Source organism: Leiobunum rupestre, chromosome 2, assembly GCF_980474605.1.
Source record: "Leiobunum rupestre chromosome 2, qqLeiRupe1.1.hap1, whole genome shotgun sequence".
NCBI classification, from domain to species: Eukaryota; Metazoa; Arthropoda; class Arachnida; order Opiliones; family Sclerosomatidae; genus Leiobunum; species Leiobunum rupestre.
Window position 1 is genome coordinate 64,916,205 of NC_143385.1, and position 14,150 is coordinate 64,930,354.

Genomic DNA, 14,150 nt, shown 5'->3' on the forward strand with positions numbered 1-14,150 from the left:
TTGTTTGTAGAAATATGTGGAATTGCCACTTGGAATGAATTAGGACTTTTTTGGGCTGTAATTTGATAGGGTGGGGGACTTCTTTTTGACTGCTAGTTAGTTGGTAGTGAATGCCAAAGGCAGGGGTGATTGGGCTGGTTCTGGTATGGCGCTATTAGGTGACTCTTGAGTGTTTAGGGAATCCTAAGTTGTGTATACGCCTCATTGGGTCTTCCAAAATGACGTCTGCTATATTTTGAGTCCGATATTTTGTTAAATTAAAAATTGTACCAGGTATCAGTCTTCTGGCCTTTTTTGAAATTCTAAAATAGTAAATTGTCTTATTGACAATTTTCAGATTACTCCTTGTAAACTCTTAGTTTCCAAAATCTCGAAATGCGGTTTTTCCAAAATCTCGAAATGCGGTTTTTCCAAAATCTCGAAATGCGGTTTTTCCAAAATCTCGAAATGCGGTTTTTCCAAAATCTCGAAATGCGGTTTTTCCAAAATCTCGAAATGCGGTTTTTCCAAAATCTCGAAATGCGGTTTTTCCAAAATCTCGAAATGCGGTTTTTCCAAAATCTCGAAATGCGGTTTTTCCAAAATCTCGAAATGCGGTTTTTCCAAAATCTCGAAATGCGGTTTTTCCAAAATCTCGAAATGCGGTTTTTCCAAAATCTCGAAATGCGGTTTTTCCAAAATCTCGAAATGCGGTTTTTCCAAAATCTCGAAATGCGGTTTTTCCAAAATCTCGAAATGCGGTTTTTCCAAAATCTCGAAATGCGGTTTTTCCAAAATCTCGAAATGCGGTTTTTCCAAAATCTCGAAATGCGGTTTTTCCAAAATCTCGAATATATAGGAGCCTTACCAAATTTATATTAAATTCATTTTAATTTCCATGTTTACAATTTTTTTTCATACGAAGGCCAGATGTTACTTTAAAACTACCAGTAAATATATTGTAAAATAAAATATTTGTAGATACATAAGATATTACTTAAATTTAGCGTAACCACCTTAATAAATTGCCTGATTACTTGTACTTTCCTTTCAATGCAGCTCTGACTTATAACTTACCCTTTCTAAATCTCGCTTTAATATCATTTTCTCAATAAAACAAATTTCCAAAATTTTTTTGTTTTGCCGAAACATACAAAACTTGTTCTTACACGTTGGCTGTGCCCAAATTACAATAGTACACGCGGAAGTTACAGCCCAAACAACACCGTAAAAACAAAAACGTGATAAATCATTAAAAGGTTAATTACTTTTTGCAGAAAACCAGTCTTTTAATGCGCGTTTCAAGCCCACATACTATCGAATTTTTCACGTATTACCCAAGGTCTAAATATCGCCTATTTCGCTGTCGCGTTGTTAGGCTGTTATTACATTAGTGGATTTTACTCATTAATCAATATTCTTTTTCTTTTATAAAAATCAAATCGATTTTTATTTCATTCAATCCAATGATTTTCAAACAATTAGTTTTTCATTCTAATTGATTTTATCGTTTATATAATCTAAATTAATTTTAAATCTTAATTACTATTTAATATTTTAGTTGGTTCAGATTTCCTTTGTATTGTAATATCTTGGAACGTGTTTTGAAATTTTTTCTCCATTAAAATAAAATATTTAACAGATGAGAAATGCTTAGTATGTAATTTCCTATTTCTACTAATCTTCAATTTGTCCGCTTTCGAAAACAGATGGCGCCACAAATAGTTGAGGGTAAACCTGACGACAAATGAGCTACATAGGCCGAACTGGTTTGCCACAGTACCTGAGGAAGACGGGAAATTCCAATAGTGGTCTTAAAATTCAGGGAATTTCACAAAAACTATTTAATCAGCGAAAAGATCGATAAATTAAGTTTTGTTAGCAAATAAATGGCAAAATTTGACCGATATTTTCAGAAAAACTTTTTAAAATATGAAAAATCTCGATTAATTAACTAATGATAATATTTCATTTTATTGGCCGCGCCACGTACGCCAGACTTCAGAAGCTAGATCATACCTGTTTTCAGACAGGGGGCTGTTCACAAATTACGTAACGCAGAAAAACCACTTTTTGGACTCCCTCCCTCCCCGTCTTAATAAAGAGTAACAAATGGAAAGACCCGTCTTCTTAAATTACGTAACAAATATCGAACCCCCCCTAATATGCTGATAATAAAGTACAATAAGATCAGGTACTAAATTTTGTTGTTTGTAATTTACATTTGAAATTACAACTGTATTTTTATGCAATACTTTATACCCATGGGTATGAAATTCTTTTAAACGTGAGTAAACCAATGAAAATGCTTATGTTTTTAATAATTGCGACTGTTTCTGAAAGTGATGAAAATTTTATTCTACGATATTAAAAATAAGATTTTTCGTAACATTTTAGTGAACCCCCCCCCCACGTAACAATTCGTAACGCTTGCCAAAACCCCTCCTCCCCCCTACCACGTTACGTAATTTGTGAACAGCGCCCAGGAGGTTACGAGTGTAAACAAATAAAAAACAACGATATTCGATTTGTGATAGAAAATATGTATCACGGAAAATGAAAAGAAACATATTCGGATATTATCTTGCAAACTTTTTCATGAAAAATGAGAATAAAACGGTATGACAATGTTCTGAACCGTCTTATACAATAATTTTATCATGTACACTACTGTTATGATAGATAACTTTGTTAATATCGGCCGTACCCATATCGGTGCATCCCTAATCTGTGGCAACCCTGCAAAATTAATCCCGTATTTTTACTCAATTTTCTTTCGGTAAGCGTTTTACAGTGCTCTCCAATGTGATAAAATAATAGTAGCATTTCGTTATTAACAATATAGTCGAAAATATGTAACTGGGCGGAAACGGGCCGGAAATGACGTCGGCCGCGTCACGAACCCGATCCTTTTTTCGCTACACGTGATCGAAATAATTTGAAAGGGTTGAACCGTCGAAAGTATATATACATTGTGTGTACATTGTGTACCAAAACAAGATACCGCGTGCAACGTTACATATTAGCCACCCTTTCATAATTTAATTTTTGTTGTTGGATATTTTAAATTACATTCGCCAATCATTATAGTGGATTATTGTCACTTCTAAACCCATGTGGCTTATTAAGAAGTTCTTGTTTATTTTGTTTTTAATAATTATTAGTTACGTGATATCCGAAGTACATAATTTATGTTAAAACTGAATGATAAATCTAATTTTAAAGGTCTGGACTATTTGGGAAAATAGCCTAGAAATATCTGGACTATTCGGGAAAATAGCATAGAAATATCTGGACAATTAGGGAAAATAGCATAGAAATATTTGGACAATTTGGGCAAAATAGCCTAACATATCTGGACAATTGGGGAAAATTACCTCTGAATGTTTGGGCAATTGGGGAAAAATTACCTTTGAATGTTTGGGCAATTTGGGGAAAAATTACCTTTGAATGTTTGGGCAATTTGGGGAAAAATTACCTTTGAATGTTTGGGCAATTTGGGGAAAAATTACCTTTGAATGTTTGGGCAATTGGGGAAAATTATCTCTGAATGTTTGGGCAATTGGGGGAAAATTACCTCTGAATGTTTGGGCAATTGGGGAAAAATTACCTCTGAATGTTTGGGCAATTGGGGAAAAATTACCTCTGAATGTTTGGGCAATTGGGGAAAAATTACCTCTGAATGTTTGGGCAATTGGGGAAAAATTACCTCTGAATGTTTGGGCAATTGGGGAAAAATTACCTCTGAATGTTTGGGCAATTGGGGAAAAATTACCTCTGAATGTTTGGGCAATCGGGGAAAAATTACCTCTGAATGTTTGGGCAATTGGGGAAAAATTACCTCTGAATGTTTGGGCAATTGGGGAAAAATTACCTCTGAATGTTTGGGCAATCGGGGAAAAATTATATCGGAATGTAATTTTAGTTGGAAAACCAATTGAAGGCTAATCTTAATAAAATAAGTTAAAAATATTTAGCTTTAAAAAAGCCGGGGTGGAGGATTTACTAAAAATAGTCAGGGAGAAGGTTCTGAAAATCTGAAAGTGGGGAAACCTGCATGAGCTAATCTATCCGAAGTACTTACGACTAGGCGTACATTGAGACAACACCCATAAGCCAGCCCTCGCTATCTCCTCCGTCTCCGAATATGAACGACGCGAGGGGGCCCTGCTCGAATCCGGTCTGACCCGAAACTCATTATTTCTTCTACTTGTATTTTACTCCCTCCACCACCGCCAAAGATGGATCTTGATAAAATATTTCGTCGGGCTAAAGGTCGCTACATTTCGTATACGTTCTTTGTCCTTAAGCCTTGGTCATGCCGATTTTCGAAGCTAGAGGGTGTGATAGGCCTAACGATTAAAACGACGCGTCAGCTCTCATCAAAAGTAAATAAGCCCGGGGTGTAAGCTTCCATTATTCGCAGCGTAGCCCCGCCTTGAAATCTAATAGCAACAAACGCAAGGAGAACGCAGCTAGCCTTGAAACACGCTAAGGCAGTCAAATTTCATTGGACGAGCCTTTACCCTGAACGTTTTACGGGCGGGGGGGGGGGGAGACAATTTTGGTATTTTCCCCTTCCGACGGCAGCAGGCGCGAAAGCGTCTAGCCAATGAAAAACGTACACAAGAAAATCCACGACTTTTGACGGGTTGCGTTCTCCTTGTGTGGGGTGCTGTGTTTGTTCTTGGATTAACAATAGTAGTGCCTACCTGGATATATCACTCTAGCGTTCCGCGTGCATTTCCTAAGTGTTTGTTACGGGTTCTGCCTTGTAGAAGGTTACGTGTTACGGGAGTTTCGGAAATTCTCCGTTAACTTCGCCGAAGCGGCGCTATTGTCGTAAAAGCCATTTGCTGGTCAGGTTTTTTCCAAGTGATATATCCAGGGAGACACTACTATTGTTAATCCAAGGTTTGTTGCTCCTAGCTGAAACGACCGCCATGACAATTTTAGGCGAAATAATCATGTGACCGACGTGGGCGTCCTATTGTCATGGCTGATTTGCACGCGTTACCATGGCAACGAACACAAGCCACACCCACGAGCAAGCTACGAATGGTTGACCACATTTTTAAAAGAGCTCCGGAACCCCACAAAAGAGACAATAAAGTTACCGCCAAAACAATTTGCTCTTCTAAGTAAGAATTTGGTAATACCATGAGTATATAATATTGTTACATAAGTGTGACACTTCCTATTCTTGCAAAAGTTTAATTCAGAGCTATTCACAAGACAGACTGCATTACGGGCTTCGTCACGGTTTTGCGTCCGCTTGCTAGCGCGTCACACGTAGTCTTTGACTGCGCCTCGCTATAGGGAGATTTTCTTGTCATGACGTCACTCCGTTACTAGCTCTCAGTAAAATATTCCCCAAAGGGACAGACTTAATTGAACAATATTATAGACTTATGATAATACCAAAAGTAACATAATAACAATAAATATGCCAATTTTAAAATCCGTTCGGTGATATTTCTTGCGTTATTGCGCAATCATGGTTTCGTTATCAGCACAGTGCCTCCTAGCGTCTAAATATGCCCGATGCGAAATACACTTCTACCAAGGACGATTATATACTACTCAGTTCGGCTGACAGTTCAAAAAGGTTCGGTTAGAAAATAAGCATTAAAACAAATGTCGTACTTATTTAATTAGGCCTTTCTATAAAGTAACATTGGCCTTATTGTTTAGATGTATCGGGCGCATCACTCGTGACGTAGAAGTGACGTTTCACTAGGATAGCCAATTAAAATTCGACGAGTCGCCCTTTTTATATAGATCTAACCTTCGAAACTGAACTGAACTCCTACGTATCTCGTGACGAAAGCGATACATTAAAACAAGTTCGGCAAGCGTAATGGCTTTATAGAAAGGCCAATTGTTAATTATGGTAATATAATACCAAATAAATTATCATATTTTGATTAATCTCAGTTACCAAAAGGATATTTTAATAATGTAAAGAAATATCCCAGTAAAAAGTATATTTTAATTTTTGGGAACATTTAAGTTAGCTTTTTTTTAAATTATAACACTCAATAAGAAGCGCAACTACTTTTTACCGCGGCGGAATACACGTTTCAATAAAAATCCCCGTAAATCGGTATTATGAGTGGATGGAAGCGAAATCTTCAAAAAAATAGTTTTTTGAAAAGCTCGTCCCAAGCCCAATTTTCTCACTAATTTCAATTTTTGTCATAATTAAATTATGATTATTCAGAATGATAATTGAATGTTTTTGTTTGTAGGTCGGTGACGGATCCCCGAGATGGCAAAAGAGTCGCACTCAAGAAAATGCCCAATGTCTTCCAAAATTTAGTGTCTAGTAAACGGGTCTACAGAGAAATCAAAATGCTCTGTTTCTTCAGGCACGAAAATGTAAGTAGTGACATCTGTATTTCATATTTTTTCTTAAGCCAGGTTCACACTTACCCCTAAAATCGCTTCATATTACATAACTAGATTTTAAAACCAACGTGAGAAATCGCTTGGTGTTGGTTCGGGAAGCAACTTGTCCAAGTCCGCTCGCTTAGAATCGCTTTCAAAACGACAAGGCGGGGAAGTCAAATTGCTCGTATTTTCCAAAATAATGGGAATAAAATTCTAAATAATGTCAATAATATACTGTATGTATAGTAAACGCAGGGTGACCAGACGTTTTATCTTTATTAAAATTATTCCTATAATTTTCAATAAATTCAACTGACCGTTCCTATCAATAAATTCCACTGACCGTTCCTATCAATAAATTCCACTGACCGTTCCTATCAATAAATTCCACTGACCATTCCTATCAATAAATTCCACTGACCGTTCCTATCAATAAATTCCACTGACCGTTCCTATCAATAAATTCCACTGACCGTTCCTATCAATAAATTCCACTGAACGTTCCTATCAATAAATTCCACTGAACGTTCCTATCAATAAATTCCACTGAACGTTCCTATCAATAAATTCCACTGAACGTTCCTATCAATAAATTCCACTGAACGTTCCTATCAATAAATTCCACTGAACGTTCCTATCAATAAATTCCACTGAACGTTCCTATCAATAAATTCCACTGAATGTTCCTATAAATTTCCAATAAATTCAACTGAATGTTCCTATAAATTTCCAATAAATTCAACTGAATGTTCCTATAAATTTCCAATAAATTCAACTGAACGTTCCTATAAATTTCCAATAAATTCAACTGAACGTTCCTATAAATTTCCAATAAATTCAACTGAACGTTCCTATAAATTTCACTGACCGTTCCTATAATTTCTTATAAATTCAACTGAACAATCCTATAAATTTCACTGAACGTTCCTATAATTTCCTATAAATTTCACTGACCGTGCCTATAATTTCCAATAAATTCAGCTGTATGTTCCTATAATTTCCTATAAATTCAACTGACCGTGCCTATAATTTCTTATAAATTCCACTGACTGTTCCTATAATTTCTTATAAATTCAACTGACCGTTCCTATAATTTCCAATAAATTCAACTGAACGTTCCTATAAATTTCACTGAACGTTCCTATAATTTCTTATAAATTCAACTGACCGTGCCTATAATTTCCTATAAATTTCACTGACCATGCCTATAATTTCCTATAAATTTCACTGACCGTGCCTATAATTTCCAATAAATTCAGCTGTATGTTCCTATAAATTCAACTGACCGTGCCTATAATTTCTTATAAATTCCACTGACCGTTCCTATAATTTCCAATAAATTCAACTGAACGTTCCTATAAATTTCACTGAACGTTCCTATAATTTCTTATAAATTCAACTGACCGTTCCTATAATTTCCAATAAATTCAACTGAACGTTCCTATAAATTTCACTGAACGTTCCTATAATTTCTTATAAATTCAACTGACCGTGCCTATAATTTCCTATAAATTTCACTGACCATGCCTATAATTTCTTATAAATTACACTGACCGTGCCTTTAATTTCCTATAAATTACACTGAGCGTGCCTATAATTTCCTATAAATTCAACTGACCATTCCTATAATTTCCTATATTTACCTAAAAATTACTATATCCTATTTTTCTTACCCTGCTAGGTAAAAGAAGTGAGACCATTTTCAATTAAAAAAGGGGAAACTAGTTGTTTCGCATTGACCTCAAATCGGTGTCAAATATCCCGTTTAATCCGTCGATGCCGTGTTTTAATTATTGTCAATTTATCTGGCTTCGACTGGCGATATTAATGGGAGAGGAGGTTTTAATTCAATCAAGTTTTCTAGGTCGTCCCTTTAACGCGGTTGCTCTTGTTGTCAAATAAAAATGGGTTTAACGCATTATTCCATCGTCACAATGGACGTCTTTTCAAACTTAGCGTTACGCCTTTTATTCATGGTCAGACATTGTCAGCATCCAGAAATTATATTGACTCATTTGGCGAGCGAGGATACTTAGAAATCTGGTGTTTTTTGGTCCTGACGTGATGACTAACGCTAGATTCTCCCAATGCATCAATTGATATACCTTTTCTTTGATGTAATACTGTTACATACTTTATGAAAACAAAACCCAAATAAAACATGTGTAGGCACCTCTTAAATATTTCGTTAGATTAAATGTTATAGCTAAACGAAGAGTAAAAACGCGAACAAGTAAAGAGACCAAGAAGTGAGGGAGAAAACTAAGCTTTATTGGGGAAAAATATGCGGTACTTCGGCCGATAGGCCTTCAAGGCGAAAAACTTTAATAGCTAAACGAAGCTTATTATTTCAGCGTTGCAGGGACCCCAGATGTCCTATATTTTCAAAAAGTCCTGTAACATCCTATATTTTTAACAAAATCTCCAAAAAGTCCTATAACATCCTATATTTTAAGCCAAATCTCCAAAAAGTCCTAAAACATCCTATATTTTTAGCCAAATCCCCAAAAAGTCATACTAGTATATACTTTTGTTATTGTACTAGTATATTTTGTTGATAAAACGTTTAAATAGTGTCTATTTTTAAGGGAAAATTTCAAATTTATTTAACTAAATATAGATTGTTTTAAATGCATAAAGTTAGTAAATTAAATAGCATTTTATAGGACAATATATGCCATAATTTTGAAAAAATAATCCTATAGTCCTATATTTTTAGAAATTTAATCCTATTTTTCATATATGTAAAGAAATTGAAGTTGCCACAGTACCTGAAAAATAAGGAATTCCTAGAAAAGACTAAAAATTGGGGAAGCTAATTTCGGTTGCAAAATGCAAATAGGAAACCTTTTCTAAAATATAGGTTAAAAAATACCGAATTTTGGCACAAAATAAACGAGGGAAATTTTCATGGAAAACCCGGAAAAGTTGGGGAATTTGAATGTGAAAAAACTGTGGCAACCTTGAATTTCGAAAACCCATATTTTATACAAAACTCATTCTCTAGATGCGAAAATATACTACACAGTCTATTACTAAAGTGTTTTTTATCATCAAAGTGTAGTATATTTTCGCATCGTAGATTCAACTAAATCCAAGTTATCATTTGTTGCGATTTGTTGTACCAACTTGAATGACAGAATCAATTTAAATTATGACAAGTTAAATTAATAGCTACTTTTAGACTGTAATAATGACCCCTAAAATGCAAATTTAACCTTGTATGACGAATGACAGAATCAATTTAAATTATGACAAATTAAAATCTCTTTAAATGACAAGAATAATAACCCCATCAATGCAATTCTTCAGCTGGATTTCGACCAATTCAGTGTCCATAATCCCTCCTGAGTTTTGCTAGATGAATTTGGCGAGTACAGTTTGAGAGACTGTTTCTTAGCATTATAAGGCAGTGTCATAGGTATTGCTCGTACAAAACACTCCTTGAAGTTGGTGGCGTGACCTTCGTTACTGTTAATGCTCTCTTTCGTCGTTTCAGGCCTTAAACGCCCTCTATCGTGCGAATGATATAACAATAAAACATTACCGAGAAGAGGTCCTAGGTTTAACGTTTAATACATCACTCAGACCTTGCCCAACCGAAAGTAGCCCAAAACGCCTATAAACTTTACCCTCTCTATTACCTACGAGCGTACTACGAACGCTTAAGCCTTGGTTGTAAAAAAAGAGAAAAACATAGCCGTCGTTTCGTAAAAGCTCTTCGGGAAATGGTTTTTTAAACATACGTTTTTCGTTGGGTTTCTCTCGGCAGTAAAATAGGCCTAAATTATGGACCTATACCGTTGGTTTTGTATTCCCTCCTCCATCCCATTTTAAGTCTAGACGACTCGCAAAACTAATGTCTGGTTAGAATTTTGTTAGCTCTCTCGAATAATTTGTATATAACTTCGAATTTATTCTGGTTTCTGTTAGGCCTACAAATTTTCGATTAAATTTTTGGAGCTAGGTCGAGTAAGTAAATGTCTAGCCCATTTTTTAGGGTGGTATTTTTATTGACCAATTTGATGGCTAATTAGTTACGAAGTTTTCTATAAAATCAATTTTTTCTTTATTTAAATTAACTGGCAGTATTTTAAATTAGCTTAGGAGTATTTGGCATGGCTTTAATACTGAAAAAAAAACTTCATAATTTAAATTATAATGTTAAACTAAATATTGTTAATATTAGTTTCTTAGTTAATTATTTATTATTATTATCATTATTATAAATTAGTTTAGAAGATGAGTATTTGACATATGGCTTTCAAACTGCAAAAACAAATTATAATTTATATTATAACGATGTTGTTTTAATGTTAAATTAAATATTGTAAATAATTTGTTAATATTAGTTTCTTAGTTAATTATTTATTATTATTATCATTATTTTAAATTAGTTTAGAAGATGAGTATTTGACATATGGCTTTCTAACTGCAAAAAAATTATAATTTATATTATAACGATGTTGTTTTAATGTTAAACTAATTATTGTTAATAATTTTTGAATATTAGTTTCTTAGTTAATTATATAAGGTTATTTTAAATTAGATTTGATGATGATCCAAAAAATTTAAAAAATAATTTTAATTATGTTACTATGATATCCCTTTAAAATTAGACTTATTATTAGCTAAGAAACTGGTTAATAATTTTAAACAGGGTTGCCACATGTCAGATAATTTAAAAATGGGCCTAAAAAGTCGGAATTTTAAGAATTTGTTAAAGGTCAGGGAATTCAGTTTACACTTGACACTTTTTTAAGTTAATTTTACTGTAGATCTATGGCAAATTCTGCTATTATTATTTAGATACTTGAAAGGTTTTTTAACGTTGAAATAATTTTTGTACTGAAATATAAGTTGATAATACTTATTAACTTCTGATAAATGTAAAAGTTATAAATTATCTAATTTTGACCTTAAAATGTCAGGGAAAATATCTTAAAATGGTCAGGGAATTTGAATCTGAGAATATTGTGGTAGTGCCTTGGGTATTAGCCTAGCTGATTATTATTATTATTATTATTATTATTATTATTATTATTATTATTTATTATTATTATTATTATTATTATTATTATTGTTATTATTATTATTATTTTTAACCTTGTTAACCTTGTTAAAAATTTAATTTAATTAAATGGGCTTAGAATCTCAGCGAAAAAACCTTAAAAAGTATAATTTAAAGTATGTCACTATCCCTTTAATTACGCCCTCAATAACCCTTGCCCTCTCTAACTTTCCTCAGATCAAAAGTTCAAATTGACTAAAATTAACTCTTACAATTCACGAGCATTTTAGTGATAACCCTGACTTTCCACTATATCGATGCTGACTTCAAAAGAACAGTTCTATACTTATTACTAGAAATGTTATAACTTCCGGCAATTTGAGCAAAATGAAAGGTTTTGGAAATTTCCTAAAGAAAAATGTGAAAAATATGAAGTCTGGGCATTTTTTGGCTTTAAAAATAAAGGTTTCCTAGTGGTCCCACAGTATTTGGGTATTCTTCCAAAGCTTTCAAAATGTTCAGAATACGCTGAAGTACAACATGAAACGGAACTTATTTGACCAAATATAGTCTAATTCATTCTTGTTTACCATTAACAGGCAAATAACAATCCAGGATGATTTATATCGAGAAGTAAATTAGAGAGGAACTATAAATCTTTTACGTCCACAAATGTATAAATTCGAACCGTCGAACCTATTGTATTCTGCAAAACTTCCCCATTAAAATTTCTAATTTACCCAGCGCGCATATTTCGCGAATGGATATCATTAATATATTAATTGCTACGAGGCGATGGAGATTGGGTTACACATTAGCGGATGAATTATCTTAACCTCATTCCCTTTATTGCGCGTGTACCGGATACGATAATCGGATTTTGGGCGTCGTTCTGTTGTAGCCGCTGCTTCCATCTAGGGCCGCCTGATCTAACTATTACGTTCAGAATGAAAACATTGTTTCTGCCTGGGACTGTATTCTACGGGTGGCTAATTTAATCATTTCTAAAAATCCCGTTAGGCCTAAATTTGTTCCGTTTATTGATGTGTACCTAACGCCATCTGTTGTTTTTTTTATTTTAACAGGTCCTGTCGGCGTTGGATATACTACAACCTCCTCATGTAGACTTTTTCCAAGAAATGTATCCTTTATTTCGAAAGTCTTTATTGTTTCTTAATCTCTTGGTTTTGAAAGATGTTTTGGTTTCGTAAACTGCGGTGGTTAAAGTCAAAAACCTCTTTCGAAAAGTTGTAAACCAATATAAAACTTGACACATCGGTTATTTATAAGGATTTTAAATAATTTGGCATTAGCCAAGGCTTAATTTACTTTTTTATATTTTAAAATAGATTTTAAACTTCAAGGTGAATAGGTCTTTCTATAAAATAAACTACGCGTGAATTTGTTTTTATGTATCTCATTCGTGTGTCATCGAACTTAGCCTTTTGTCCAGGGTTTTTCTTAGTAAAACGTCATCGATACGTCACCCGTGACGCAGCAGCAACATCAAAAACAAGAAGGCCAATGTTATTTTATAGAAAGGTTTATTACTTAATCCCTTTTAATATTTTAAAGCAAGGACAGTAAATACAGGGACGAGAAAGTGTATTGGCGGCCTCTGTTGGAATATATCACCTAAAACGACTTAAACGCAAGGAGAGTTAGTTGTAAACAAAAAAATGGCGGTCACCTAATTTTAGCGGTTCTTTTCTTGAGGAGGCTTAAGTGTCCAAAACAAATAGGCATTTTTTATTTACGCTCGTAGTTTTATTTTTAATTTAACATCAAAATGGTAAAAACTAACTACAATAATACTGTCCATGGTGAACCACGTCTTAACAATGGCCGCGGTTTGTTTACATCTAACTCCCCGTGAATATGAAGACGTTTAAAATCGAAATTTTTTTCCTGCTTTCTCGTCCCTGTATCTACTGTCCTTGTTTAAAGTTAGTCTGGCCGATAGGCTTCGAGTTTGGGAAATATAGCGCCATCTGCCCTAATATCCGTAAACTAAATATGTGAAGAAATAGCAGACGATTTTTGAATACCAATGTTTTTCGATTGCAACTTTCAGCTGTTGTGCAGAGAGAATTTTGAACGCACGAAGCTTATAGCTTGGATAAATAATAGTACTTCTTATCTGGATATATCACTCGATAGTTCCGCGTGCATTTGCTAAGTGTTTGTTACGGGTTCTGCATTGTAGAAGGCTACGTGTTACGGGAGTTTCGGAAATTCGTCGCTGCTTTCGCAAAAGCCATTTGCAGGTCAGATTTTATTTCAAGTGATATATCCAGGTAGGAACTACTATTGACGAATTTTGAAATGACGTTTTAGCGTGCGACACTACAGATACATGTCTTGGGGACACAGCCTTCTTTGCGTGCTTTTTTGACCATAACATGTAGAGGTATTTTCGCGCGCAAAATGAATTTTAAAAGCCGTCAATTATTAATCCAAGCTTATAGTAACAAAAATCGGGTTAGTTTGCCAAATATTTTAGAAGCCAAGGTTTAAAATAGACATAACTGGGTTTAATTGGGCATTTAGCGTAGGAAATTAAATATGTGAAGTACCTTCCAAAAAAATTATTCCAATACCGGATGTACCTTGTTTTGTATATGGAATATTATTCTGCGAAAATCGCGTTGAAACCATGTTTAAAATTCTCCTTTCTAAAGCACTGGGAATCGGCTTCGTTTTAACCTTTTCCGAGGCCCCAATCTCGAACTGCCATCTACCGTTTGTATCAGTTACTACACTGCGT

At 34.2% G+C, this 14,150-nt stretch overlaps 1 protein-coding gene across 6 annotated transcripts in view; it reads left to right on the forward strand.

Moving 5' to 3' along the window:
* The window catches only part of nmo (serine/threonine-protein kinase nemo), a 73,754-nt gene that overhangs the window by 41,617 nt on the left and 17,987 nt on the right, over positions 1-14,150 (forward strand). For all 6 annotated transcript variants that reach the window (XM_090166138.1, XM_090166140.1, XM_090166136.1 and 3 more), the window contains exons 2-3: positions 6,231-6,360; positions 12,469-12,524. In XM_090166138.1, the coding sequence (XP_090022264.1) occupies positions 6,231-6,360; positions 12,469-12,524 (186 nt within the window). The remainder of the gene's footprint in view (positions 1-6,230; positions 6,361-12,468; positions 12,525-14,150) is intronic.